Source organism: Xiphophorus hellerii, chromosome 10 (assembly GCF_003331165.1).
Source record: "Xiphophorus hellerii strain 12219 chromosome 10, Xiphophorus_hellerii-4.1, whole genome shotgun sequence".
Classification (NCBI taxonomy): domain Eukaryota; kingdom Metazoa; phylum Chordata; class Actinopteri; order Cyprinodontiformes; family Poeciliidae; genus Xiphophorus; species Xiphophorus hellerii.
In genome coordinates, this window is record NC_045681.1 from 10,809,014 (window position 1) to 10,836,886 (window position 27,873).

Sequence of the window (27,873 nt, forward strand, 5' to 3'; positions counted from 1 at the left end):
CAGCTTTTTTGTCATTTTGAGTTAAGAATAATGTAGGAAATAGGGTTTTGTCCAAATATGGTAAAACAAAACAAATCCCAGACAGTGAGGTAAATTTCCTAGAGAAGTTCAGCAAACGTATATGGACAGACAGAATTGTAGAGAACAGCCAAAGTTCCAGGAATTAATGTCTGCATTAAATCCAGTTTAATAAAAGTTGACATAGACAATATTGAAGACAACAGTAAGGACAGCAATAGGCCAAGGAATAAGGCTGAGACAAACAGACAAACTGTCAAGAGTGACAGAATTATTTATAGACTGAAAGCTTATTAGTTGAGCGGAGAAGTGTATATGTCATTGGTCTCTCATTTATCTCAGCCCTTTGAACTTTTGGTTAATTTTTCATAGGAAACAAGTATTCAGATTCTCTTGTTGCATGACAGCTCCATGTTTCTGATGAAAATTAGATGTGAAATCAACTGGAGCTCATTTAAAAAAATACACAGATACACTTCTGACATGTAACACTCAGAGTTTTAAAAGGTGAGAATATTTAAATAAATGAATGTCTTGTATTTTCCGCAACTAATATTCCAGGAATACTGTTTTGGAAACTGTTTTTGGAAACAGTATTTGGAAGTAAAATTGGTACCACATTTTGAAATGTGAAAAGATGAAATGCAGCAACAGCATCGTGTCTGCTGGCAGCATTTTAATATCAGTAATTAGTCATCAGCAAAAATAGTAGTATTAATAATAATAATAATAATTTAAACATTTAATCATGCTATTAAAACAATTCTAGCATTCACAACATTTATGGATTTAACAGTAAATCCTATGAATTGGGATAATGTTTTCTCGATTTATTTTGTATTTTATGTTTACTACATTACTGATAGATTATTAGGAATAAATGTAAAAAATTTGCCATATAAAATACCCAGAAGTTTTATTTAATAGGAAGGGGATTTATTTATTTATGTTGTTTTTAGGTGGTGCTTCTCTGGTCCATGTATGTATTTCAGTAAAACCTTTAGTCATTATAGAGCTCTATTTTGGAAGACCCCATAATGTCAAATTACATATTGGCATAATTAAATAACTTTTAAAATAAGAAAAAACTTGGGAACTAGTCTGGATGCAGATTATTTTTTCTAGGTAAGAATGAATTTTATTAACTTTAAATAATAACCCTTATTTTTCTGTGCGTTTACGAACCAGTACAGTTTAAAAATGTTTTTTAGACAACGTTATGTGCTGAAAGGTGATAACACCTTTAGTGTTTTTTAAATTTTTTTTATATAAGAAGCTTTTCTAATTTTGTAGTAAAATGCCAATGGCAGATTTCTTTTAGGTAGTGCGCTTGGAATCAAAAATTTCCACAATGCTGAGTGTTTTAGACGCCTTTACTTAAATTTTTCAGTGGTTATTCCTGTGATGGTTAGTTGTGTAGCGACAGTGGAACTCATGAGATTTGCAGAGTTTTAAAAATGATGAAAACTCCTTGCATTTCTTGAAATACGGTGCATTCTCTGGTGTATCTTCTTTCTTGGCATGAGTCGTTGCGGAGGCATGAAACCTAAGCTTCAGATATTCCTAGTGCATCCCTGGACAATCTTACAAAGGGCGCCTGCTGCCTGGAGCTAAATGTCAGCATGTGTCCCTGCCTGAACTGACTTTTCCAACTTTTGCTTAAAAGAATGGCTGCTGAAAGGATTTTTATGCACATATTAACTGGTGTGTTTCTAAAATAAAGCTCTCTCCAGTAGACAACTGCTTAGTTTTACATCCGTTTGAGGAGTAAATGCTTAAATTAATGTAAAAGCGGTTGGGTCAATTTATTCCACACAGCTGCATGCAAAAGTGTCTTCTGGAATTGTCCCAGATTTCTGAGTAGCAAAGTAATAAGTCTCAGACTTTCCTCATTGCATCACAGTTGATGTTTTGTTAATACAACTCAGATGTTCTGATGAACAAATCTAACTTGCGATGCCGTTCTCTCTCTCTTTGTTTTTTGTATTTTCAGTTGAAATACACTGAATAAAGATTGAGTTTTTTGTAGAGGTGTTTATTAGGTCATTTCACAAACCATTTAAAATGCATTTTGAGCAGGTTTAAAGGACGGAGGTGGCAAGGGAAGTTGAGGTCAGCAATCCCCTCCGATCCTACAAAGGAGGTAATGAGAACGCCTGAACGACCAACATATGTAAGGGTCCGCCAACTTTGTGTGTTGATAATGTGATTTAAAGCTGAAAGATGTTCTGTACAAACTTCAGGACAAAGCATACAGAGACCATTTATTTTACTTAATCAAAAATGTACTTTTGAAATGCAGTGTCTTTAACTAGGAAGTCCTGGCTGCATGATGGAACTGTTTTGTGAAAAAGACTAAGATTATCTTTATACTGAACAGGTACTCTGGGCCAGGGGCGCCACCAGGAATCTTGGGCCCCATGACAAAAAATTAGATTGCCCCCCCGCGCAGTTTACAATTTTTGAATCTATTTGACCCATAAAAAGCATCACAATTTTAAAGGCTTGCAACTGCCTTGCTTTCTTTGGTCCAATACTGATACTAGGACAATATTTACTGCTCATGAATTTTACATACAATAGTTCACATACAATACGCAAGCAGGTTGCTTACATTTGTTCTATTACTGAAATGGCTCTCCCCACAAGCAACAGTCATAAGGAGCGTGCAAAATATACATAAAGCAAGAACTACTATTGTTAGTTAAAGTAATGCAACGTTCCGGCCAAAACAACCAACCAGAACCAGTAGGACGGTCTTAGCGCTGTCAATCAACCCCATTCACTCACTGCTAAATATGCTAAAGTGGGAGAAACAACCTATCATTACAGGAAAACCATTTATCTGCCATCATTGGATACTGTGCTAACCAGACTGAGCATTCACAACAGGCTGCGCTAGCTACAGCATAGCACAGAGCAAGGGGAGGGAGGATGAGCAGCCACATAAGATTGTGATTGACAGCACTAAAACTCTCCTGCCACTGATTGGTTGTTTCTAGTTAGCACTGGAAGAAGGCAGAGGAAATAGATTTTTCACACATTATCTCTCATGCTGTACTGTCACAATATAATGGCAGTTGTAACAAATATGTAAAACATTTTGTTTAAAAAAAACTGATTTTCAAAATTTTTTAGTAGGAAAATAACCACCACAGTTATTCTTGTCTTCTACTGGCTGCTGCTGAACACCGTCAGCATCAAGCGCTAAGCAGGAACGAAACATTTCATGCAGATCCAGGGGAGGATTCAGTGCAAATATGGATATGTGCTTTTTGGTCTGGGAGTTGTAAAATGTAATTTTTACTGAAAACAAAAAATTGTCTTTTTTAGAAAACACAATATGATTAATTTTGTAATTGACAGGGCCCCATTTTATTTAATTTCTATGAAAAAAAAATGTGGAGGCCTCCCTGTTGGTCAGGGGCCCTTGGAATTGTCTTAACTTTCCCCCCCTTATACGGCGCCCCTGCTCTGGGTGGTGATTCTAATCATGTTCTGTTATGCTAAATACTTAGAGAGTTTTTGATAACAGACCAGTTTGATCCTAATTGTAAAAGCTTCTTTATGCACAAGTGAAAGCAGTGTAATGGTTGATGTAATACTGCAGGATCTGACTAGTAAGCTGTTTTTCTGAACAGTGACACCTTTGACTTTTTCTGTTTTCTGTTGGTGAGACATTAATTGTTGAATGCTACTCAACAAAACCCCATGAAGAAAAAAAATTGCTTTAAGGGCTCCAAATGCTAAATAACTCGTTCCAAAAAGCATTCCAGTGACATGGATTGAGGAGGACATATGCTGTCAAGCTTTTATATGATCAAGTAAAGAGTGCCTGGATCTTTGACCATTTAAGATATCTTTAAAACTCAGCTTCCTGCATACAGGGCATACACAAAAATGAGTCGCATACTGTTATTCCAGTGGGGACAGTTAGTTGGCTGTTATCTTGGGGCATGGATCCACTTCAGGCTGAGCAACTTTGCTGCTTTGTAGTTCGGAATGTTTTGTCCACCCTCCAGGCATGCAAGATGGGTCCCAAGCTAAACATGCAGCATGCACTCCATCTGTAGCTCAAATTTGTAATGGACTACAAGATCACTGCGAAAGAGGCCCTTGGCTCCTCAGCTGGATGGAGAATGTTTCTGGTTGCTTGCACTTCGGGGGTATTCCTGCTGATCATGTTTAGCCTGAAGGTGCTTAGGGGAATGCTATCTGTCTTGTGCAGTCTATTGTGCAGTGAGGCAAATAGAAAACAACGCAAAAGAAACACACCCAGATGTCTTTATGCCAATATTTAAATGTGTTGTTTTCCATTGAGAGATGACTTGGAAAGAAAACGTCTCACAAGTGTGAGGTCTGGCTGCATGTTTATCTGCAACAAGTAACTCAATTCCACCTGCTCTTGATCAACACGGTGTGCACAATTATTAGGTGAGTGAGAATTATGACTGCGTCATAATTTTTAGGCACATTTTTTAACCCCAACCTGGATAAACTGGAATGCTTAGTTAATTTAAGCACAACAAGTGATGTGTATTTGCAAAGAAGGAGGGTGTGGCCTAAAGAGGTCAACACCCTTTTATCAAGGTGTGCATAATTATGAGGCATCTTCTGTTGCTTATTCAAGATGGAGCTTTAATTGACTCTAAAAAACTGACCAAAAGTGTCTCAGGGGGATGCAGCAATATTAATATTAATATTGTATTAAAAACTAACACTGAATCCAGGCACATTCCCCACAGTGAAACACGAGGATACATTAAACTGGGTGGATGATTTTCTTCAGCAGAGTTGGAAGTCTGATGTAACTAAGTACAGGGCAATACTGGGAGAGAACTGGTTCAGGCTGCAGTGGGCGTAATACCTGTGGCTGATATTTGCCCTTCCGTAGGACAAGGCTAATAAACAATCAGTTATAAACAGTTTATTTGAAAGCAGTTTGTGATTGAATGGCACAGTCAAAGTCAGGACCTCAATCAAATTCTGAATCTGTTAAAATTGTTGTTCAAAAATCCTCTCGATCCTATCTGACTTAGCCTGGGGATTCTTGAAAAGAACCTAGTAGAGACAAAACAAACAAAAAAAATGAAAGGAAAAGATTCTTCTACAGAATGCTTAATTAGGGGGTCTAAATACACGTGTACACAAATTCAGACTATTATTTAAAAAAAACACCCAGGTATTCTTTTCATCACGCTTTATAAATGCAAGCTGCAACACTTTGTGTCGCTGTAACACATATAGATAGCAGTTTGTGGTTGTGACATGACAAAATGTGGAAAAGTTTAAGGGTTAAAAATGCTTTATCAAGACACTCTAGCTGTTTATTAGACTACATATGGCAGACTGAACTGCTGATTATTTTTGATTTGTTGCGCCTCTCCATGAAGACGTACACACACACACAGATGGGAAGCAGCCTGTCCTGGGGAGCTAAACAAACAGAAGGCTAAAGGCACCACACACAAAAACAACCTTCTGTGGCTAAAATATAACTCTATGACCCTGTTTTTCTTCTTGTTCTTGACAGTTGAGCCACACAGAGTCTGTTTAATAAACTGTAAACAACTTTTCTATTTCCATTAATCCATGAGTGAGGCAAGAACTGTATCTAATCAAGCTTTACAGATGGAGCATTTTCTTATCAGAACATCACTTTTTCCTCACTACCTGCAATGACTTAAAACTAAGTACCAGCCATTGTGCTAGGACACAAAAAGGCATAGTTACCAACAAGCTTTGCACGCATTCAAGAGATCGATGCTCCTGTGATCAAGACATCAAATTAAAATATGATAATTATGTCCTCTACATCTTATATTAAAGGGAGCATAGAGTGAAATTACTATAAATTTACATTGACAGGATACAGCTGAGTCCAAAATAATATAATTCATCTTTTCAGGTTTAAAGTGATCTTTTGTTGTCTCTAATGAAATTAAATAAAGATGCGGTCAAATATTGTATATCTGTCAGAGTGTATAAGTCTTGACTTCTTTTTTTTTTGAGTCTGTCATAAATGACTACATTCGGGGGACTTCAGTTTTTGACACTTAACCACTTTGATTTTAATCTCAAGATTGCCTTTTGGAACATAAACACTAAACATTACAGCATTCATTGGGGAAAACCCCTTTATCGGACCAGTTTTGTGGACCATTTTTATATTTTCTGCCATCTAGAATAGATAAACATATAAAATATTGTAAAATTTATTCACAAGTACCAAACCTGAAGGAGGAATGAACTGAAACTTAACCCTCTCCTTTGTACCGTCTCTCCCCCTGCTTGCGGCTGCAAGGCCATGGTATACTATGATTCATTATTTTCAAAGACGGGCCTTAGAAATGGGCTCATTTCATTCATAGCCAGCACCTTTTAACTGCTTCCTTCAAAAGGGGACTTTTGGATGGAGCTTCCCTCTTTTGAATTACCTTCTCAGAGGCACCAATTATTTCCAGGCTTAGAGCTGTAATTAAGCAGTTGGACTCCATCTTCCTAATTAATTTGGTAGTCACGCTAGAAAGGTCTTACAATAGTTTGCCTCTCTCTTTAAGGTAGAAAGCAGTAAGAGACGTATGGAGTCATTTGGGTGTTATTATGTGTTGTGGTTCTCATGTACACACCTGTAAATGTGCATCCCCAGAGCAACAACAGTTAAGAGTACATAAGTAGCTTTATCTTTGCTAGTTCCCTTGGGTAACTTTGAGTAGCTTTTTTTTTCCTGTGTTGAAAGTTGTTTGATGCTAAAATGTTGAGATTCAAAATTAATAAATTTCCATGAAAAAGTATTTAACCCATTCATTTTCTGTACACCCTTGTCCCTGGTGGGGTCGGGAGGGGTGCTGGTGCCTATCTCCAGCGAACGTTTTGGGAGGCGGGGTTTATCCTGGACAGGTTGCTAGTGTGTCGCAGGGCAACACAGAGACAGACAGGACAAACAGATCTTGACCTTCTCCAGGTTCAAACCTGAAAATGGTTACCGAATCAGGACTATAAAATCACATGCTTCAGTCAAACCTTTGACAACATAGCACTACTTATAGTTTACTTACTTTTTAAATTCACTATCACTATCAAGAGCACAGAGAGAGAGAGCATGGTCCACGTAAGGTCTTCTCTGAAAATACATTGAAGACTCTTGACTTATCATTTAAAAAAAAAAATAACATTGTTCAAGATACTTGACTTGAACTTGTTCAAGCCCTGTTTTAAGTTTTTTTTTTTTTTTTTTTACCGAGCACACAGATCATCTTAATCGTAATATAAAAGAAAACATGGCTTTTGAGAGTGAAAGAAGTTCTTGCATTTAACAATATGATGTAGAGATATGAGTAAAGTCCAAAAAAGAAAAAAAAAACATTTTTAACAGACTAAAAAAATGGAAAAAGATATTGTTACTGACTTTTCAACTCGAAGGCTTGGTTAAAGAGACCTTTTCTGTAGGACAATGTTTCTTTTATTCTCCTTTCTATACTTTTTTCTTTTCATCAGGCCACAGGAGTCTCTGAGCTCCAGCTGGTAGATCTTTTCTTCAGCCCCCCTGCCAGTAGATTTCAATAGAAATCTAAGGGAAGCAGTGGTCTCTCAAGCCATGGCTCAGGGAGCTGTGTGTATCAAGGCTCCTGCACATAAAAATGACTCTTTTTTTTTTAATATAAAATATGTAACTTAAGCTGACCTTGTATCAATCGCTGCATGGTGGCAACGTTCATCTTTTATTTAATGTATCAGAAAACTATTTTTCTTAACATCTTGATCTATTTATCGCAACATATTTACACACATGAAAATGAAAAAGTCTGCAAAGTTTATTGAAACTTGCAGCTTTATGTCACTCTCTTATTTTTACAGCTGATATGTCGGCAACTATGGTTACAAATAAAAGAAAAAATAACCAAGCACAATGTGTCAGAGCAGAGTGCCCATATATGCTACCAGTATTCAAACATGTAGACTTGCACCTTGACAGAAAACCTGTAATTATGCCAAAATTGTTGTGCTAAGACATGAGGGAAATGACTAGCAACATAAAATAACTGTCTCCTGGGGCTTATCTGATAGAGCTATGAAAGTAGAGCATGAGCGCACACACTGACTTTAGTTATTTGATTTGTATGCCCTGAAGGAATATTGCTTTGTTTTCACACTTCAGAAAAAAGCAGAGGTGTAAGGTATAATCTGTCATGTGAGTATGAACTGCCAGAAATAACTATAAAAGTCTATAATGGTATGATCTGCAATATGCAAACGTGTCCTCATTAAAAATTATGGATGGCTTTGTTGCACAAAAAATTTGTTTTAGTACTATCCTTTTTCCTCACTATTTTTCTTTCTCTTCTTGTCTATTTTCTCCAGTTCTCTTTCACTTATCTGAGCAAATGCTATCCATAAATTCAAGTGTTATCTGTTTTTGTAAGGCTCTGGATTGCCAAAGGGGACAAACAAAAAGCAGTCGAGGTTTTCGACCTCTTTTTCTTGCTGACCACGTCGGTAATCAGTCCAAACTCTCCATCCTGGCTTCCATCCTCCCTTTGACAGTCAGACTAATAGATTTACTGGAGTTACAGTGTGAGTAAGTGTCAGCTGGGAGCGAATGCTCGCTTGGCGCGTCCTCCATCCCATTCTCCCACTCTCACAGTCCACTGACCCTTTTGTGACCCGTGTTATCTGGATGTGGGGTCACAGTCTGAGTCAAGAAGTCGTGTGGTCATCAGATGGTCAATTAGATGTGGTCTGACTGGATTATGTCTCCGCCAGCTGATGGGAAAGATGTTTACTCCTTCTGTTTGACTATAATTCACTGTTTACATTGCTTGATTTTTTTTTCACATATTGCTACGTTCCGACCATAAATGTCAATATATTTCATTGGAATATTTTGTCATGGACCAACACAAGTGAACACATAGTTCTGAAACTTTTTTTACAAATAGAAATGTGAACATTTTGGGATGCATTTGCAATCATCCCAAATAGTCAATACAGACCACTTTACACTGTAATCATGGCTACACGTCTTTTAGGGCCTACACTTCTCAAGAAAAAACAGTTTTGCCCATTCTTCCAGGCAGAACAGCCTTTTTTAGAGCTTGCCACATATTCTCTACTGAATTTGGGTCTGTACTTTGACTGCACATGACTATGCATCTTATCGCCACCATTGTATTTCTATGTTTAGGTTGATCGTCCTGCTGGAAGGTGAAGGTCTTAACTGATTTGTCTCTGTATTTATCTCAGTCCATCTTCCCATTATTTATGTCCCTGCTGAAGAGAGGCATTTTCACACCATGATGAGGCCACCTCCATGTTTCACAGGAGAGATGGTGCATTCAGGGTGGTGAGAGTGTTGGTTTTCCTTCAGACATGGATGCGAAGGACAAAAAGACTAGTTTTAGCCTCATCTAACAGAACAGGGTTTTTTTCCCCTTTTTGTGTTCCCCTATGGCTTATGAAATGTTTCACACCGATCATAAATCTTTCTTTCAACAAAGCTTTCTTCCCGCCACTGTTCCATAAAGGTCAGACTTGTGGGGTGTAGAACTAATAGTTGTCCTGTCAGATTCTCCCACCTCAGCTATGGATCTCCGACATGGCCAATTGGCAGCTTTTTTAGTTTTTGCTCTTTTTACTCTTTTAAAAACCATAAATTGGTTATACTTCACAATTATGTCCTAATTTGTGTTGGTCTGTCCTAACAAATTATATTGACGTCTGTGTGGTAAAATGTGAAAAAGTTTAGAGATTAATATTTTTCCAAGACACTGTATTTATCTTCTTGGAGAGCAATGTTATTGTCTGAAAAAGTTATTGGACCGAAATAACTGCCTTAACTTCAATTAAATGATGATGGAAAAACGCAGACAAGACTTCTTCTTGCTCTAAACTTTTGGTCGATTTTGTTGCCGTCTTTCTCCTTGCACTAGTGACTCATTTAAAACTTCAAATTGCGATAGTGGGAAACCTGTGTAGGAGTTAGAGTTCAAACACCTCTTTCATCACTAAGTTAAGCTTAGTGATAAAAGAAAAAAAGTGCAAACCTCTTCTATCGACATGGCATGCACAAAACAGACGCTTTTGGTTTCCCATCTCATTTCCCAACAAGGGCTGAGGGTGTCACATTGATGTGACTTACTAGCAGAACATAAGAAAAAGCAAGGGGAAGTTTTCTGCTTTGTCTGACAAAATCTGAAAGCAGTTTCCTATTTTCCTGTACATAAGCTTTCACATTTCTCTCTCTCAGCATATGTCATCTTGTCATAGAGTCTAGGTATTCCCAGTTGGGTTGTGGGACATAGAAGGGTCTCCTTCAGTCTTTCTCAGTAGTAAACCTCCTCACTCGCTATCCCATAATCCCTTCTGCTCTGATGATAGGCGTAAGCTGCCAACAACAACAAGAACTGCTGGGGTTTGATAAAGAGGCTATGGAGTGCTGTGGGGTACTGGGACCCAGAGGAATCAAAGCCTGACTCCCTGACACTGTTTTATGTTTTTAAATCATGAACAGTTCCTTAGTAAAGGGGTCACAAGTACATTGTAAATTCACATACATTTAGGAGGACAAAGTGCTTTTGCTGACAGATGGAGTAAAATAGCTACCACCAGATAAATTGATTGTCTTTTTTCATATATATTTTAGAGCATCATGGATGCAAACTTGACATTCTGTCACATTCTAAAAAAGCTGGAGTACAGTGATCTGCTTATGTTCAATAAAGCCAAATGCGATTCTTTGAAACTTGAATGCTGTAGCTGAAATTGAGACTCACTGGACTGGTATTGGTTGTTCTAATTGTTTGTCCAACTTTGATGAAGTTGGGCAAGAACAGTCAGCTAACAAAGCAAGAGCGGCCACTGGTGTTGTTTCCTGCTATTGCAGCCCATGTGGTTCAATGATTGACCTGTTGTGGATTCATATGTTGGTTGTAACAATTGGATATTTGACCAGGGAGCCTGGCACCAACAACCATTCCAGATACTCTTTCTTCTCCATTATGATGCTTGGTTTAAACTTCAACAAGTTGCTTTCATCACATTGCAAAGGGTGTCATATGAATTGCTAAGTAGTAATGTCAAACTTTTCACACTACTGTATATGGTATGGTTCGACTTGCAAAGAAGCCCTTGAAATATTCTAGTATAAATGTTTTTTAGTCTGTGTTTATTATATTGAACACGTGTAAATTAGAGTAAATTCACACAAAGTAATCTTTTTCCCCAGAAATTCTTGTTTTTAAAAAATGTATTGTACAATAAAAACCTTTTGGGAAACTGACTGTTCATAGAAATAAATAAAACACTAATATTTTATGGAAATAATGCAGATGATGTAAGCTCCACGTAAGCATATGACTAAAACTTTTTTGATTCATTGTAAACGGCATCATTTTACATACTATTACAATTATATGTATGATATATTGATAAACTATTTGAAAGGAAAAAATGAATCCTTTGTGGAACATAATACAGTGATTACACATTTTATCCCTGACTCACCCGAAGGGAGTGATGTTTGCAAAGATGTTCAGATTCTGACCTTCTATACATTCTAGTGAAAATTAATATCTCAGTTGTTTTTCTTCCTCCTTTCAATGCCATCATTACAGCTTTAATTGCATGTGAGTCATTTTTATATGAGCGGATAAAAGTGGTTTATTTATTAATTTCACTGAAGGAATGCAAATGGGGCAAGAGCGTACAAGTACAAACATCCTTAAGTGTTTGTAGTGGGGGGTTTTTGTGTCATGAAAAGAATAATTGGTTTAACTGAAGTTCCGTCGTTGCTTATTAGTTAAAGCACAAGGCTGCTGTGAATATCCAGCTCATGCTTGACCTTTGCTACCTTGGGCCAGTTCTTTTGCTAACTGTTTTAATTAATGGGTTTCCTGGAAGTTGTTTTAATAACCTGACTGCACCGAAGAATGACTTTACTCTCACCTTTCTGTTGTGCTTTCTCTAAAGTACTCTCCTGTGGCACAATGATCCAACACACAAACAAAGAAAGTAATTATTGGAAAAACACAAAGGGGTGTGTTTTCAAGCTGTACATAAATCTTATGGCTGTGTATTAGTCTAAGCCAAGTAGAATATTAAATAAATCACTTTCTATCTATAGGCTTCTATTATCGTGCCTTGTGAAAGTATTTTTATGAGTTGCATGAAGATTTAGCCCCCTTTACTCTGATACCCGTAAATAAAAACCTGTGCAAACAATTAACATCAAAGTTTGTATAATTAAAAAGTAGCACATTTGGTCTAGTTAAATCTCAGTATAAATCAGGGTGTTTTGAAAAGGCCTCAGAGAACATTAGTGAACACAAACACAAATCTGGCTTTAAATAAAGAGTTGATGAGAGAAATTTATAAAAGTTCCAGTTTGAAGTTTTTCCCATACTAAAAGATGATGCAGCAGTCGGTGCTGTGGTTACATGAGGCCAAAAGTGAATCTTTTTGACTTCTGTGCGGAAAACAAACGCGTTGGCTCCATAATCAAACATGGTAATAGCAACATTATTCTTCTGGGATGATTTTCATCAGCAGGAAGAGGGAAGCTGGATGAAGTTTACGGAAAGATGAATAGAGTTAAATATGAAATAAGACTTGAAGAAAAGCTGTTAGAGACTAAGAAATCCTGAGTTTAAGGTTTAACCTAAACAGCCAACTTTAGCTGCACTGGAGTGATTTAGATTAAAGCCTGAATTTATCTTAGAATGGCAGCGATTTAAATCTAACTGACATTCTCTGGTTCTGGCACTCCTTATTTAATCTAAGCCTGAGCTATTTCACACCAAAGCTGTAATTTGACAAAATGAGAAAACTTTTCAGGGGTCTTTTTTATATTTGAATTCTATATTACTTTAGCATATTTACAGTTCAGTTTTGAATACAAGTTATAATTTATATGAAGTTAGTTGTTTTTTTCTTAAACTTACCCACTTTTTGAATTTTGATCTTGCTGATGAGGTTAAAGGTTTGCTACAAAAGGATAACCTCTTAAGTAAACTTGCTTATAAAAAATTTACAAGGCAAATCCAGCTGCGGTTTCTTTGTCTCTTTGTACAGACCACACTTTTCAAAGTTGCTCTCCCAAATACATTGGCTGTTCTGGCCTTTTCATTGTGCTTTCTCGATGTGTCTGAGAAACATTTGAGAAACACGTTTCGTAACTGATTCCTGATTTTCCAGCGCAAGATGTGCTGACTTCATGAAATCAAATGAGGGGTGTATTGCAGCTTACTGATAGTGTTGAAAGTACAGAATGTATTGCATGATCCACGAGCCTTGAACTCTCTCTGTGTGAATCCCAAACACAGTCTATGGCTATGGCTGCATGTGTAGACACACTCTCCCACACAGACGCTCATAAATCATATGAAGCAGACAAACTCATGCAGGCGCAGTTCCACACAACAAGAGACGCACTTTCCCTCTCCGACTCTCTCACACCCCCGCACACAACCAGAGAATCCCCCTGAGGGATAAGAACAGCCAGAACAGAGACACGCTCTCTGCCTTAGAGGAACAGAAGCCCTGGAGGCAGATAGGACAAGACAGAAGGATGAAGGATCGTCTGTCTCGTGATCCACATCAGTAAAGGTGTTTAGTTAGTTTCACATAACAACTAGACAGTTGCTAAAATACATTTTTGAAAAGTGGCCAAAATTAGCCATTTTTAAATTTTATTTCCATTAAACTTTGATGAATGCCACTTAGTTGATTGTGATCATGAGAACCAGAAATGCACCACAGACAGTTTGACCTACAATACAGCGTTAGAGTTCACACAGAGCAAATCAGCTGCATTTAATTATTCACATGAGATTAGTTTCCCCCCTAGCCCTCAGTGATATCATGAGCAATAAAATGACTATTTATGTTGTTCGAACAGAAATAAGACATGATTGCCAGCTTTTGACTAATTAGAGAGCACATGAATGCAATATTGAGTTTGACTGCTGTCATGGATACCGTTGAGTGTGTGCATTTTATGCTTTTGAGTGACATGTTCTGGCAGAGTAAAGAGAACAAAACGAGAGCCAGATGTGACTCGACATCGCATGTCAAGTAAAAACAGAGGAAGAAACACGAGAGGGAAGACAACATTATGTGTAAAAACCGACTCTACATCTTTAACTTATGAACGATCAGTAAAACATTTGTTTTTTAAAATGTTTTTTATTCTTGAAAGTTGAAATAGGCATGCAGGAGTGTAATGTGGGGAGGCACAGACAAAAGGAAAACACATTTTTGCATCTAAGGGAATGACCCATATGATCCAACTTTCAAGGGGAAATTAAGATTCTGGTGATGTCACTTCAGAATGCTATTATTCCTTCAGCTGAGTAGAAACATGCTGGCAAAATTAGAGGTACACCGTAATTTGGCATGGATACGAATGATTTTAGGCTATTCCATTTGCTTCCTTATTTGTGTACACACACGATACGAATGTGTATGTTATAAGCGATTGATATTATATTCAAACGCTTATAATATCTCACTTTCGTTTTGAAACTTTTCTACTCAGCCGTTTTCCTGTAAGGACTCAGGTCACAGAAAGCATAAGTGCTAACCTTTCAAACTGCTTGTAACAACCACTCCACATAAGATGACAGAATATGTTCTGCAATTCCTCTTGGGTCTTTTTCTATTTCTCGCTCTAGTGATCATATGTGATGAAATTATTGTAGTTCCACATTAAGTAAATACAACACAACTACTATATATATACACACACGTTTGATTTTTAGTTTAAATGGTTATTTTTGTCATTTATTACTATATATATATATATACAGTGTATATATATATATATATATATATGTATATATATATATATATATACACACTGTATATATATACAGTATATAGTTGTAGTAACTAAATTACTTGTGTTTCTCAAGGCATTATTTTCACACTTAATCAAAGATTAGCGTCACATTTGCTTCCTTATTCCAATTATCTTAGCCATTGTCAGGGTCGTATTCATCATCCCGTCTCTGTAATTGAGAACCTGTGGGGTAATCCATCACACAGACACTGCTCAGAGATGACATTTTATTGATTTCACAGGGCATGCTTGGGCTTAACCACATCAATCTCCAGGTGACAGTCACCGCGGTAATTGCGTGCTTCCGCTGATAATGACCATTCCGCTTGACCATCTCACGGGCCAATTATCCATCCCCGAGATGCCACACAGGTGTTAAGAATCATAATGAGGCCGTTATGATAACTTGAAACTGTGAGAAAAGCCCAACAATCCTGCTTGGTTTTAATGAAACACGAATAGCTTTAAATTTTGTGCAATTGACTTTTTGACACCTGACAAAAAAACACACCTTTGAGGTGTTTGCTGTTCTTGTTGGTTGCTGTTTTACCCCCTTTTCCACCCTCCTATTTCCTGGCATGCTTTAGTGCCTGTGTTCATGACATGCTTCATGTAGGCTGGAAGTTACATTGAGCTCAGGGTAAGCGGGGGGAATTCTGCTTCTCTGCTCTACTTGGCACAGGCCTCCAGCGCTGCCTGATGTCAGAGAGATCACAGCCAGAACAACTGGCCTTTTTCCCTTGCTGGAAAAAGGCGAAGTTTCTAACACTGAGGCAAGCTCTTTTTGGCTCCAGGGTGGGTTCTCATGCAAAAGAAATTCTATTTCCCCCCATGACTTTTCCAAGCGAAGCTAGGTTCTTGCCACATGAAAGCAGAGGGACATTATTAGCACCACATTTCCTCACAAGTCCTTCATTTTCAATGTAGTGTATAGCACTGACTGCAGCAGGAGGAGGTATTTGTGCGTCTTATGTACCTCCTTGGATATGATGTCATTTGGTCTAAATGTTTGTCTGTGTATCATTACAAACATCCTGCCTCATACCCACTGTCAGACTCCAGTTTCTCATTTATCACACTTAACTCCAGTTTGTTCAGAAGTCCTTATTAAGAATACGTTTAATGAGACATATCGGAATGTGTTACTCCAAAATTGCTTCCCATTGATCTAACTTGTTCTCTAATATTAAGAGCAGCCTCAGCTAGCTGTAGTAGTCATAGAAAGTTAGTGACTTAAGTTCCACCACCAGAAATAAATGTGCTTTTCCTTGTGAAATTTAACATTTATGAAGTTCTACACACTCTTACTGCCTTAATTTATTGATTATAGAAATCAAATTATGTTTGCTGCCAAATAGCTGCAACATTAAGGAATATCTAAACTCCTAATTAACTTGTTTTTGCAGAAAAACCTGTCTAAATTGCTGCGTAAGGATGCTATCTTTCTGTTTCTGTGCAAATTACAAGATTTTAGTGCAAATTTGTATATTTCTGCAATATTTTGAATGAAACATCTTAGTGCTTCATTTTATGGCAGAAGAGTGACCACTGCAGTTGAATTTTCCTACTGGTTACAACAATACAAGTGTGTAAATCTACCACTGAACATCTTACTGTTTGAAGAAGTTAAGAAAAAGTCTTAAAATTAAAAGCACGCAATTTTCACAAAGTTAAACCAAAGCAGCAGAAGCAGCAGCAGAAGAAGATATATGCACACTCTAGCAGCTGGCATAATCTATTTTCGTTGTATGCAGAACAAAACTGTTGCTAACACCAATTATAATTTTCATCTAAATTATTTACTTTTGCAAAACTTCCCAGTGATCTGACAAATATGAGCTTTTTACTTGCTCTCACATGCAGGATTCACTTCCATATGAGATTGTGAGTTTTGCCGTGGGGTTGGGTAATCTTTTTAAAGCGTTATGTCTCTTTCATGTCACCATTCTGCTTTCATGATTACTGCATTAGGACAAAATGAACATTAGGGGAACACAAAGACAGATGGGACAAACAACCATGCACACGCACACACACGCCTATGCACCTAAGAACAATTTTAGAGAAGCCAATTAACCTAATCGTAGTGTTTTTGGATCGAAGGAGGAAGCCAGAGTATGCATGCAGAATCCATGCCTGCACAGGGAAAGCATACAAACTCCATGCCGAAAGATTGTAGGCTGAGACAAAAGCTGAAAAAATGGCAATAAATTCTGGCTACATTTAGATTTTGATGGCATTCAGGATTTCATGTTATGTGAGATCATTGGCTTAATTACTAATATATCAAATCTGCTCTCTCACCTAAAACCTATTTCCCTCATGAAGTATTTCAAGATGTCGACTGCGAGCATATGCGAGAGACTAAGATCTGCAGAGATGTTTACAAATATTTATCTGTTTTCTAAAGTTTGGAAACAAATTCATTCGGCAGAAGTGCAAACATATTTACCCCCCGCAGCGTCACATTTTCAGTTTTTGTGCTTGTTTTAATGTCAAGCAGCATGCTCTGTGAGACTGCTTCTGTGTCATATTAATTGGCAAAAGTCTCCCTCAGTGCCAGCTCACTGTCAGTCACATGGAGCCCTGCTGGGGGCTCATCCTGTGGGTAATGCATTTTAAATGGAGGGGCGTGACCCCACCCTTTCACTTCGCATCATTAACTTCCCACTGATTGATAAACAGTGAGCTGCGGAGGCCATGTGGGGTGGCTGGATTGTGGCATTCAGCACATAATGTAGGTGGCTGTTGGATCATTGCTTGGCATGGATGAGATATTCCCTTAAGTGTTGTCAGCTGGCTGGGAAGCATTGGAAAGTTTTCACAATTTGGATTATAGTGCAGTTTGATGAGTCTGTTGCAAAGCCCCATGATTTTTTTTTTTTGTGTGTGTGTGTTTGCTTCTCAAAAAAGCTTTATAGTCTTTACTTCACTTTCAGTGTAAGTAATAAAACAGTAATAATATCCATAAGGGGATTTATATTTTAGTTTTTTAAAAACCTGTTCTGTAAGGGACAGGGAGCCAATAAAAAGCAGACAAAACTGGTGGAACAAACTAGATTCGTGAAAGCTCAGCTTAGCTAACTCCGGCATAAAGAACACTATATAGTCTTGATGATTTATGAAGTCATGGTAAATGTAGAATTACCTTCTTCTTAGTCTGACTACGTCAAAACAGACTTTTGCTTAGCTATCTTCCTTGGTTGGAGGAAATGTCTCCAAAAAACAGTATTGCAGCGGCCTATTGAAACCTTTCAACAGAGGGAACAAGGTACTGTAGTTCTCCATGTATTCAGTCATTATCTCCCACTTTACCCACTCAGACTTTTATTAGTCAAAAAACTCAGTCTTCTTATAATTTGACAAAAGTCCATCATTCAAGTTACATTTCTTGTAGCTTGTTGCAAATTTAGCATCTAGACATTTAAAATTGAAAGACAAAAAAGGCTTTTGCTACGTTTTAGAACAGTGCGATTTTAAAAAGTTGTTTTTTCTAAATTATTGCTCTTAGTGTAGATATAGAAATGTTTAGAAGAGTAGCTGTTTTCTTGAAGCTGCTTTCTGCTTTATGAAATCAACACAAATCTACCCTATTTAAATGGTTTTCTTGTATTTCCCATTTTGAAAAGTGGCTAAGAGGTATTGGCTTCATGTCAGGTCTTAACAGCACATGGGAAGCCAGAGGTCATAAATTGAGTGCTTAGACATCCTCACAGGATTATCAAAAAATGCACCGGGGTCCATTTATCTTTTGAAAACTGTTTGCAAAACTTGTGGCATCCCTGATTTTTGCTTAACAGTTAGTTCTTAATTTGCATGTATGTTAAGCATGTAATGTATACACAGATGGGTTTTCTGCATTTTTAGTGTGTTATTATGCAGCTACAATAAAAGATGGATTTATTTTCCTGCTTTTTACCCCCATCTGAGAAAATGACACATTCACCCCACTGGGTTGTTTTTCATGGGCAGATGCTGAGCTTGTGTGTCCAGTTGAGAACATAGACCTAATTAAGTCTGCAGAAACGCATCATTTTATTTGGCTCTCCCTCCTCTAGAGCCTTGCTTTGATCCTGTGATTATTACCAGGTCTTTGGCTCAGTTAAGCACTTTAGGGTGGGGAAGCATTGTGTCTCATGCTGACAGCTCCCAAACAAAATAACCCCCCTCCCAGCTCCCAGCTGGGATGTTAGTAAGTGCTGAGGTCAGTAAGAGAAGCCAGCTGCCTGTAGAGGTTTGTTTCTCTGCTGAGCACCAGCCAAACATCTGCGGATATCTTATAATGTTGCATTGAACATGTGCTTTCTGTATGCACTGTGGTCCACTGGACTGATTGTAGAAATAGTGGATTCCACATGTAACTGCCAAAGTGCAAGGGAGACACTTTTTTTGTGACATTATGGTGTTCTCTTTTCTGCTGTTGATTCAGTGTTGCCCCTCTATTTGAAATCTTTGTACTTATTCATCGTATTTATTAAATACTCGATTTTAGCCAAATCCAAATTCTAGTTAGGAAGGACAAAATTGAATAATGTTAGAAATATATTTCAAATATTTCGTTCTGAGTTGCCAGGCTGTGCATGAGAGAATGCAGTCACCATAAGAGAAGCTTTAAATTGGCAATTTTTTTTGAGCAAAGACAAAATGTTTTCATTTTAAACTGGCTTTAGAATCTTATATTAATTATTAGGCTATCATGTTATAATGACTCATGTTAAAGACTGCATTCTTTGAGTGTATCCTAACTAATTTGGATCCTTATTTTCTTTAAATAAGGCTCTGTGAAGCAGTGGCATCTTGGAGTTTATCCTCACATGCCTCCTTGCCTCATCCTTCTCATCTGCATCCATTTCTGACACCGTACTCAACAACTCTTCTAAAATATGTTGCATGCAAGATATTTGGATCAAGCCTTAAAGGAGGCCTGTGCATCACAAAATGACTTTCTGAGTCTCCCAAAAAACGTCTTACAAAAAGCCACCAATATGACCAAGATACAGTAAAATTTAGATCACTTAGTTCGCTGTGAAAATTACATCCAGGGTTTTGAGTGTGCAAAGTTCATCCAAATAAAAAGTTTCTCTCAACCATTTTGTTTGTCTTGTAAAGATTGAGGCAGCAACTGAAAGATTATAAAGGACTTGAGTCACAGCAGCAACTCTAAGTGGAATAATGAGCCCAGAAAACTTCCTGGGTTCAGAAAATAAATTAGAAAAGAAATGAGACTGGCTGGAATGAGAATTTCACGGCAAGTTGACCTTGATTAAAAATATAAAATTTTTTACAACATCATAGTGCCTACCGAGAAGAAAAATAACTAGGTGTGATCCAATTAGTTTTGTTTTCAAAAAATGTACAATTATTCAATAATATTAGTAATATTACAAACATGTATTTCTTATAATTTTGTATTACATAGACTTAAGCAAAAAGAAACCACTGAATAATAACTGGACTGAGTAGCTGAAGTTATTTTTGAACCGAAAGAGGAATGAGGTAGAGTCAGTGCACAGCTTCAGTTATTGCAGCTACCAGCGACCAGGACTGAAATCTGGATGTAGCGATGGACTAAGACCTCAATCTTCAGAGTCAGATCAAAACAATTACAATGTCGGCCTTCTGTCACCCGAAGAGTGTTTCCAGGATGTGCTGCTGGCTTTCTCACTAAAACCAGGAAGACAGAGCACATTACCCTAGTTCTATTATCCTTGCACTGGCTCCTTTTAGCTCATTGAAAAGATTTCAAAAATACTGATGTTAGTTTATAGATCACTGAACGGCTTAGCACCAAAATCCATTAAAAATCTGCTGTTGTATCAACCGTACAGACTACGCAGGTCTTCCAGGTCTGGCCTGTTCTGCAAAACAGCTGGAAGACTGAGTTCCTTTAAATGAAAGCTACATTTCACCTGTTTAGAGTTACTTTTGAACCATAACAGAAGGAACATTGGCCGACATATTTGACATGCATTGGTGATCTTGATGATGGCACTTGTCAAAATTTATATTTTACGATGTTAGGGCTTTGACCTGCCTTGTTGCTGAAATGTGCTATACAAATAAACTTAAATGACTTGATTAAGTGTAATGGTAGTTTATAGTCATACTGATTTTATTACATAACATAGATTTTTACCTTTCTGCTTTTTAGAGAGTAAGACTGTGAGTACAATACTTTAATATCTGGGGCAGAGAGACCTGCTTCATCAAAGAAGTCTGTTCACTCTGTTGCTTTATCTGTCATTTTACTTACATGACTTCAAACCAGATGAATGATATCATAGCATTTTTAAAACATCTACATATATTGTTACCAGAAATTATTTATTACAAATGATATTAAATACAAAACGAGTTTGGTTTCAGTAATGTGAAACATGCCTACTTGCATGTTTCTTCCATGTTTTGTATTGCTGCATAACCAGTTTTTACCTAATTATTTTTGACTTCATTGTAAAGAGCCCACGAACAGCAGCTATAACTAACTTTGAGTTGTCTTCCTGCAGTAACAAGTACTACACTGAAGAGTGTTGCTCTCAGCACAGTGTGGTTGCTCTGAGCAAAGTTAAAATTGTCAGATTCCAGGCACCAGTTAATTTTTCAGCACATCTCTTACAAGAATGAAGTCAAATTGAGAATCGCATTAAGTCTATTTAAAGTCTAACCACCAATTAGTTTAAACTTGCAAATGAAAACAATTTTTCAATTTCTTTAGTATTTTGTCAACAGTGTTTGAACTCCTTTCTGTTCTGTTGTATCATGGAATGAGTTATTGATTGATATCGAATGTTTTGTCATGGTGGGTGCACAAGTCGTGAAAGGTTTTTTAATAGAAAATAACACTTCAGGCTTTGTTTAATCTGTTTTCCTTCTCCATGCCCACAGCTGCTTAGATTCATTTATGCAATCCTAAAGCGGCTTTACGTGTTAAATTGCATCAGATGGTTTATCTTCCATGCAGGGACCTCGGTGTTGGGACGGTTTAAGGCATGATTATTGATTCCTTTGTATTTGATGAAGTCCCTTGAGGTCAATCTAAGTGTTTGTTTTCTTATTTTTACTTTCCAGGGGGCTGTTTGCTGGTAACTATATGGAAACCCATTACCTGGAAGACGGCAGTGCAGTCACAGGCCCTCCCAACTTCACGGTACGTTTCCTTTTATTTTCAGTAACAAAATGTGTGATGTTTTCTGGATTGCTACCAAGCATCTCAAATGAGTGTTGGAGTTCTGTTAAACTCTTTCCATGTGAATGTTCTGCTTCATGGTGCTAATATTAGGGTGACTTGAGGAAGCAAAGTTACATTGATATTGCAGCCAGATTCCTTTTTTTTTAGGCCACCTGGAATTGCTCCTGGAGTGTAGGTGAGTGGGCCCATTTTCAGCAGGTAGATTCATATTTGATGGAATGAATGCAGACAGAGGTCAGAAAATAGACTTCGTTTTAGGGAACTGCTCAAGTCGTTTATAATGGATAAGCTTAAAACCTTTCCTAAAAATGGTTTGTTATGCAGGTCCGCACGAATATCTTGAATTAGTGAACATTTAAGTGCACTTCAGAAGTCACGCTGACTGAAATATTAATTTCATTTATGAGCTTTGTACTGGGCAAATTGAGAAAGCATATTTATATAAAATATGCTTTTATATTTGTCTGTAAAGTCTGTCAAATGGATTACAATGTTTCATAATCTCTGACTCTTATTACATTTTTGCACATACCTGTAGTTGTTGTTCTTGGTCTGCTGCTGCACAAATTACTTTTTTTACATACTCTGCCATTTTGCTTCAATCCTATGATAAATATTACTCATATCTATCAAGCTCAATTAAGCACCCCAAGCAAAATATGCTCAGCATTTAAATACTCTGGGTCTTTGGAAGCATATTCCATGGATGCATAAATATCACACCAATAAATGCTCTTCATTTTGAGGTTTGGTACAGATAAAAAGGTAATTATAGTAGCATGGAGCCGTTTCTACGCTTTGTAGCTCCACCAGCTGGCTTTATTTGAGAGGATTTGTTCTCCTGCAGTTTGGAAAGCAATTAAATGTTACAAGAAATCGTCAGAACCACTGTGTGCATTTGAGCTCAATGGCTATTTGGTGTATAGCAGAAAGGGATTAATTGAATTACACAATGTGCAATCCATATGGTACAACAGACAATATATTCTACTTAAAATTGCTGTGAGACTGGATCTGCTGTTTCACCAGTGGGGCTCGCCCAGCTCATTAAAATAGCTCTCATTCCAGGGCATGAAGACAATGAAGGAGTTGTATCAGCCCAGCCTGGTAGATTCTGAGAGACCCATACTTAGCTGTCCAGCCATTGATATTAATATGTCAAATGTGATGTTAACGTTGAGATGATAAACAGACGTAGAAATATCAGGCTTTTTTCTGGCCGGTCTACTTTGAGATCTGAGCTTCTGATAACAATTTCGATTGATATTCTGCACTTTATTTGATACATGTACCATTTTTATTTTCATTTGAAAATAACAAGATTATCCCAATTTGTGCGTGAAAGTATTTTGCCTTGCATAAATCAGATTTTTGTCAAATTCAGAAAGTACATTAAAGTACATTGTGTATGATACAGCTATAACCAGAAATTGAGTTTTTAGATTTGATGCATTAAAAAAAAGTTTTTTTCAGTATTTGGCTCAGTGATTGCTTACGAGAGCTAATCAGGAGAAAATGTTTTCTGCTGTCTGGCTGAGTTGAGTAATTTCAGATCAGGCATTTGCAGATACAATGACCCTCTCCATATACATCAAAGTTAATAAAATAAATGCGACTTTTATTCTTAGAAATTCAGTAACTGCAGAAAAAATGCACAAATTTCTTTAGTATGGCTTTGTCTTCAGTGTTGCAGTGGTCCAGTGGTCCAGTCAAAGGCAATACACTTGCAACATGTAGCAAGAGCTGAATTCAGTTAGGGGCCCTGACCCAAATTAGTTAAAAATATGTTTATCGCAATTTGAAATTTAGGATCGGGCAGCATATACCAAAACAAGTGAATGCTTACATTAAACTAAGTCATTTAAAGTTGGACACCTTTAAACTGTCCGACTAACAGGAACACATGAACATCTTCTGACCTCCACCCTTCTCCTCATTCCTTTCTCATGAGCTGGCTATTAAAGGGAGGATCTTTTTCCTGAAAACAGCCAGACCTTTTGAGACTGAGGTGTAGGTAATTTATTTGTCCGGCTGGCAGGGAGGAGGCTGATATAGTGATCTGGGAAAGGGATCTTGCGGATTCAGTTTACTGTCAACGAATGGGGTACTGCTGGGAGCGGCTCTGGCATGAGTCAGCTCTTTCTCCAATCCTGTTTAATACCCACTCCCCTTCTCACTAAATCTATGTCCATGTGGAGACTAATAAACAAGTGTGTTGCAACAAAAGCCATCCACTAGGATTATCAATCACATCAGGGGACATTAAATAGTCAGCTTGGAATAATTAATGTGTAAAAAAAACATTTGGATTCACACAAAGGGCTCTCTCCCACTATAATTTTGGGTTTTAGTTATGAATCTTAGCTAATCGTGATTAATATCATATCAGACATGATATATTTACATTTAAGCACTTTCCGCTCTGTTTTATGCAGGAACCACGGAAACAAAAAGTCTATTCATATCCCTTATTGTAATGCATCAAAGTCATGATCTCATCAAAGAAACATGAGGCGATAGCATTAGCTCTGTGCACTAAATTCAGCCTTTTTCCTTCCCACTAAAATATATATATAGATATTTTAATATAATACCCTGTCTATGTATCTTTTACCTCATTACAGTTTTGGAGGCCTAAGAATAGGAAAAAATTATCAACAATTTGTAAACAGAACCCTCTCATTACTTTTATTTTTTTTTTCCAGTGAGACATATTAATGAGCAGAAAGAAGTCTTGCTGATAAGGTTCTATATTTTGCCACCAATTCAAAGAGATCATTTATCTAAATCTGTTGTCTTTTGGATTTTTGTTTAATGAAAAGTTTGCAAATGAACAAAAGATTGTCAATGAGCTTTACAGATTGTCCTGTTCATGAAAAATTTCAGTGTATTTGTCCTTTTTTTTTTCTTTACAATCAAATCCCATACAGCCCCTTCAAAAACGTCGTCATAACTCTTAGACTTCTTACGTTTTGTGATCCTAAGTTCACAAAGGTAAGGGATTTTATTGACACTGTTGCAGATGAACACAAAGCAGCACAAAATATTTTGGGTTGCATGTAGTCAGTTTCATTTATTCTAATATAAATTCTAGTACAACCATGTGCCTTCAGAGGTAACATGCCTAGTTATGTGAGAAAATGTGCAAAAGTTCAAGTACAGTGCCTTGAAAATGCACTGTAATATAAAACAAGATAGTTTTTTAAAGTTTACAATAACTCAAAGGAATGACTGAGATACTGAAATTGAAGACACGTGTTTGACTGTGTTCAGTTAACATACGCCTACTAAACTCCATTGTGTTTCACCTCCAGGGAGCCACACCAACATGCAGACATCATTTCTTATCATTGGCTGCATAAATTCATGGAAATGTCAGTTAATTTGAGGTCGGGCCTTAACTTAGATTATTTGCAAAACAACAGAATTGACTAGTTTTCCATCCCAGTTTTAAAGCAAATTTGAAAGATATTCATATGCACATTCTGCTTAGCTAGAACTTGCACAATTTTAACTTCACTAAGGTCTATTTTCATTTCAGAAAACAAAAATCTGGACATAAAACATTGTACAGCAATTATATATAAATGCATCTTCAAAAATTTTAGTTTTAAGTGCCACTTAATGAACAGATTTTTTTTTATTTAGAAAAATAATAGCTGATACACCAGGGATGTCTTTCTGTGAGCATTAATCTTTTGCTTTGTAGAACTGCATCAGAAAATGTTCAATTGGGTATTTAAGGTATTTTTGAAAAATAATCCAGATTTTTAAAAATGCTAAAATTTGACTTTTTAAAAGTTTTGTTTAAATTTTTCCTGAAGATTTTATACTAAAGTAATTTTTTGTGGTTCTATTTGGTCAATCAACTGGTATGACAAATATAAAGATCACTGATGAAACAAAAATAACTATGAAAGACCTCCCACTGGTAGATTCCATTGCAAATAGCTAATCATGCTTCCATACTGTAGACTTTGATTACATTTTTGTTGATGTTATAGACAGTCAAACTTGTACAAAGAGACCTGAATATATGTAGGAAAAGATGCAAGAAAGTACAGATGGCTGACGGACTAGTTTTTGTCCACATAAAAGTGTTGGGCAAAGGAACCAAAATTGCAAATGTATGGATTTGCAAAAGAGCACGGTAAACGGTACCCATCCGAATTCACAGTATGTGTTGTTTTGTCATCTGCTTTTCTAACTTTCGAGGGTGGTTGAAAAACCCTTGAATGGTACATTACGCCCACCTAATAGACCTATTAGATTATTTGAGTGTGAATGAAATTCATGTTAATGATTATAAACACTTCGATACAGCTCATCACAGTGAAGTCTGTCTCACTATGCTGATGCTGTCACCATCTGGCTTAATCCGGTGAAATGAGATCAAGTATAATGATCCCCACATATGAAGCTAAACACCCTAAGTTTAAAACTCCTTTGTATCCATGTTTGTGGTTCTTAATTTAGAATTAAGAGAGGAAGCAGTTCTTGGGTTTTGTTGTTTGACAGAGTTGGCCAATAAAGAGATGGCTGGTCCAGCTGACCGACGGCACCCTCCAAAAAAAGTATTGAAGAAGACTCCATTACTTTTATAACATTTGTGGGTCAACAAGTTGGGTACCTGGTTAAGATAAGAAAAAAAAAAAAAAAAAAAAAAACACTGACAATTTTACAGAAAGAATAAAGATTGACTTTAAGCACTGATAGAATAGCATGACTGGGTACCTGTTAGCTGCTAATAATAAAGCTGACATCTGCCTCTGAATTTCCTATTACCCTAAACCTGAAGGGCTGCGTGGCTGTTTTGGATGAGTCTCCTCTAGTTCGACGCCAAATATTTACACAGATGTGGGTAATGCCACACTGAACAGAGATTGTCCATAACACAATTTGAAACATTTGCAATGTTTTGCTCTGTTATTAAGAGGATTTATTCCATTAAACATGCTGTGGGATTTGTAAAACTTTTACCACAACTGAGGAAAAGATAAAAATGGGGATTTTTATTTTTCCCCAAAACATTGACAAAAATCTGACGTAATGTTATCTTCTAGACTTTTAAACTAGGTCGATCATTATACCCCTATTATCTAGTTGTGACATCATATTGTTGATCTCACTTTATAAAACGTAATTTTCACATAAAAATGTATACCCTACCAGTACTTTATTGGATGGAATGATATCCAAGACATGTGCACCTCATAGGCTTGGCAAACTCCCTTGTACCATGAGCAACGATGGCTCTGCCTTTTAGGGACACATAACAGAAACAGTGCCTTTAACTACCACGCTGTTCCAAGTGCTATATAATATTCTGGCATTGTATTCAAACTCAAAAGAAGCACATAGAGAGAGAAATATCCAGAGAGTAATTAAAAACATCCCGGAAAATCTTTGGAGTCAAACCAAACTGAAATGGAAAACCTCTCTTAAAGACACTGCCTCCCAAGAGCAAACAACAATCTCAAGGATGAAGCACACCTCTTTCATCAGTTCTATTGCTATTCCTGTTTGGAGAACACTGCAGAGGCCTTATAGCTCTAGGCTGCAGAACTACTTCATGCCAAGAAGTCATCACTGAGCTAAACTCCCTCAAACACCTTCCAGATATTACCGCCTTTTCCTCTGCTATACCACAATCTCTCAAAACTGGACCGCTGTTTTTATGGGGAGTAATTGTTGTTGACTTCATACTTGAAGGTGTAGCCGGTGTGAGATGTTTCATAACATATACATCTGTTTTTTGTTTTTCTCAACACGCAGCAATAGACTCAAAAGCAAAACGCTGCATTTTCCAGCATTGTATTTTATGTTGCAG

The 27,873-nt window shown here is 37.1% G+C and overlaps 1 protein-coding gene across 3 annotated transcripts in view; it reads left to right on the forward strand.

Moving 5' to 3' along the window:
* Window positions 1-27,873, forward strand: part of adam12a (ADAM metallopeptidase domain 12a) — a 105,899-nt gene that overhangs the window by 29,187 nt on the left and 48,839 nt on the right. For all 3 annotated transcript variants that reach the window (XM_032573932.1, XM_032573933.1, XM_032573934.1), the window contains exon 4: window positions 21,923-22,001. In XM_032573932.1, coding sequence (XP_032429823.1) covers window positions 21,923-22,001 — 79 coding nt within the window. The remainder of the gene's footprint in view (window positions 1-21,922; window positions 22,002-27,873) is intronic.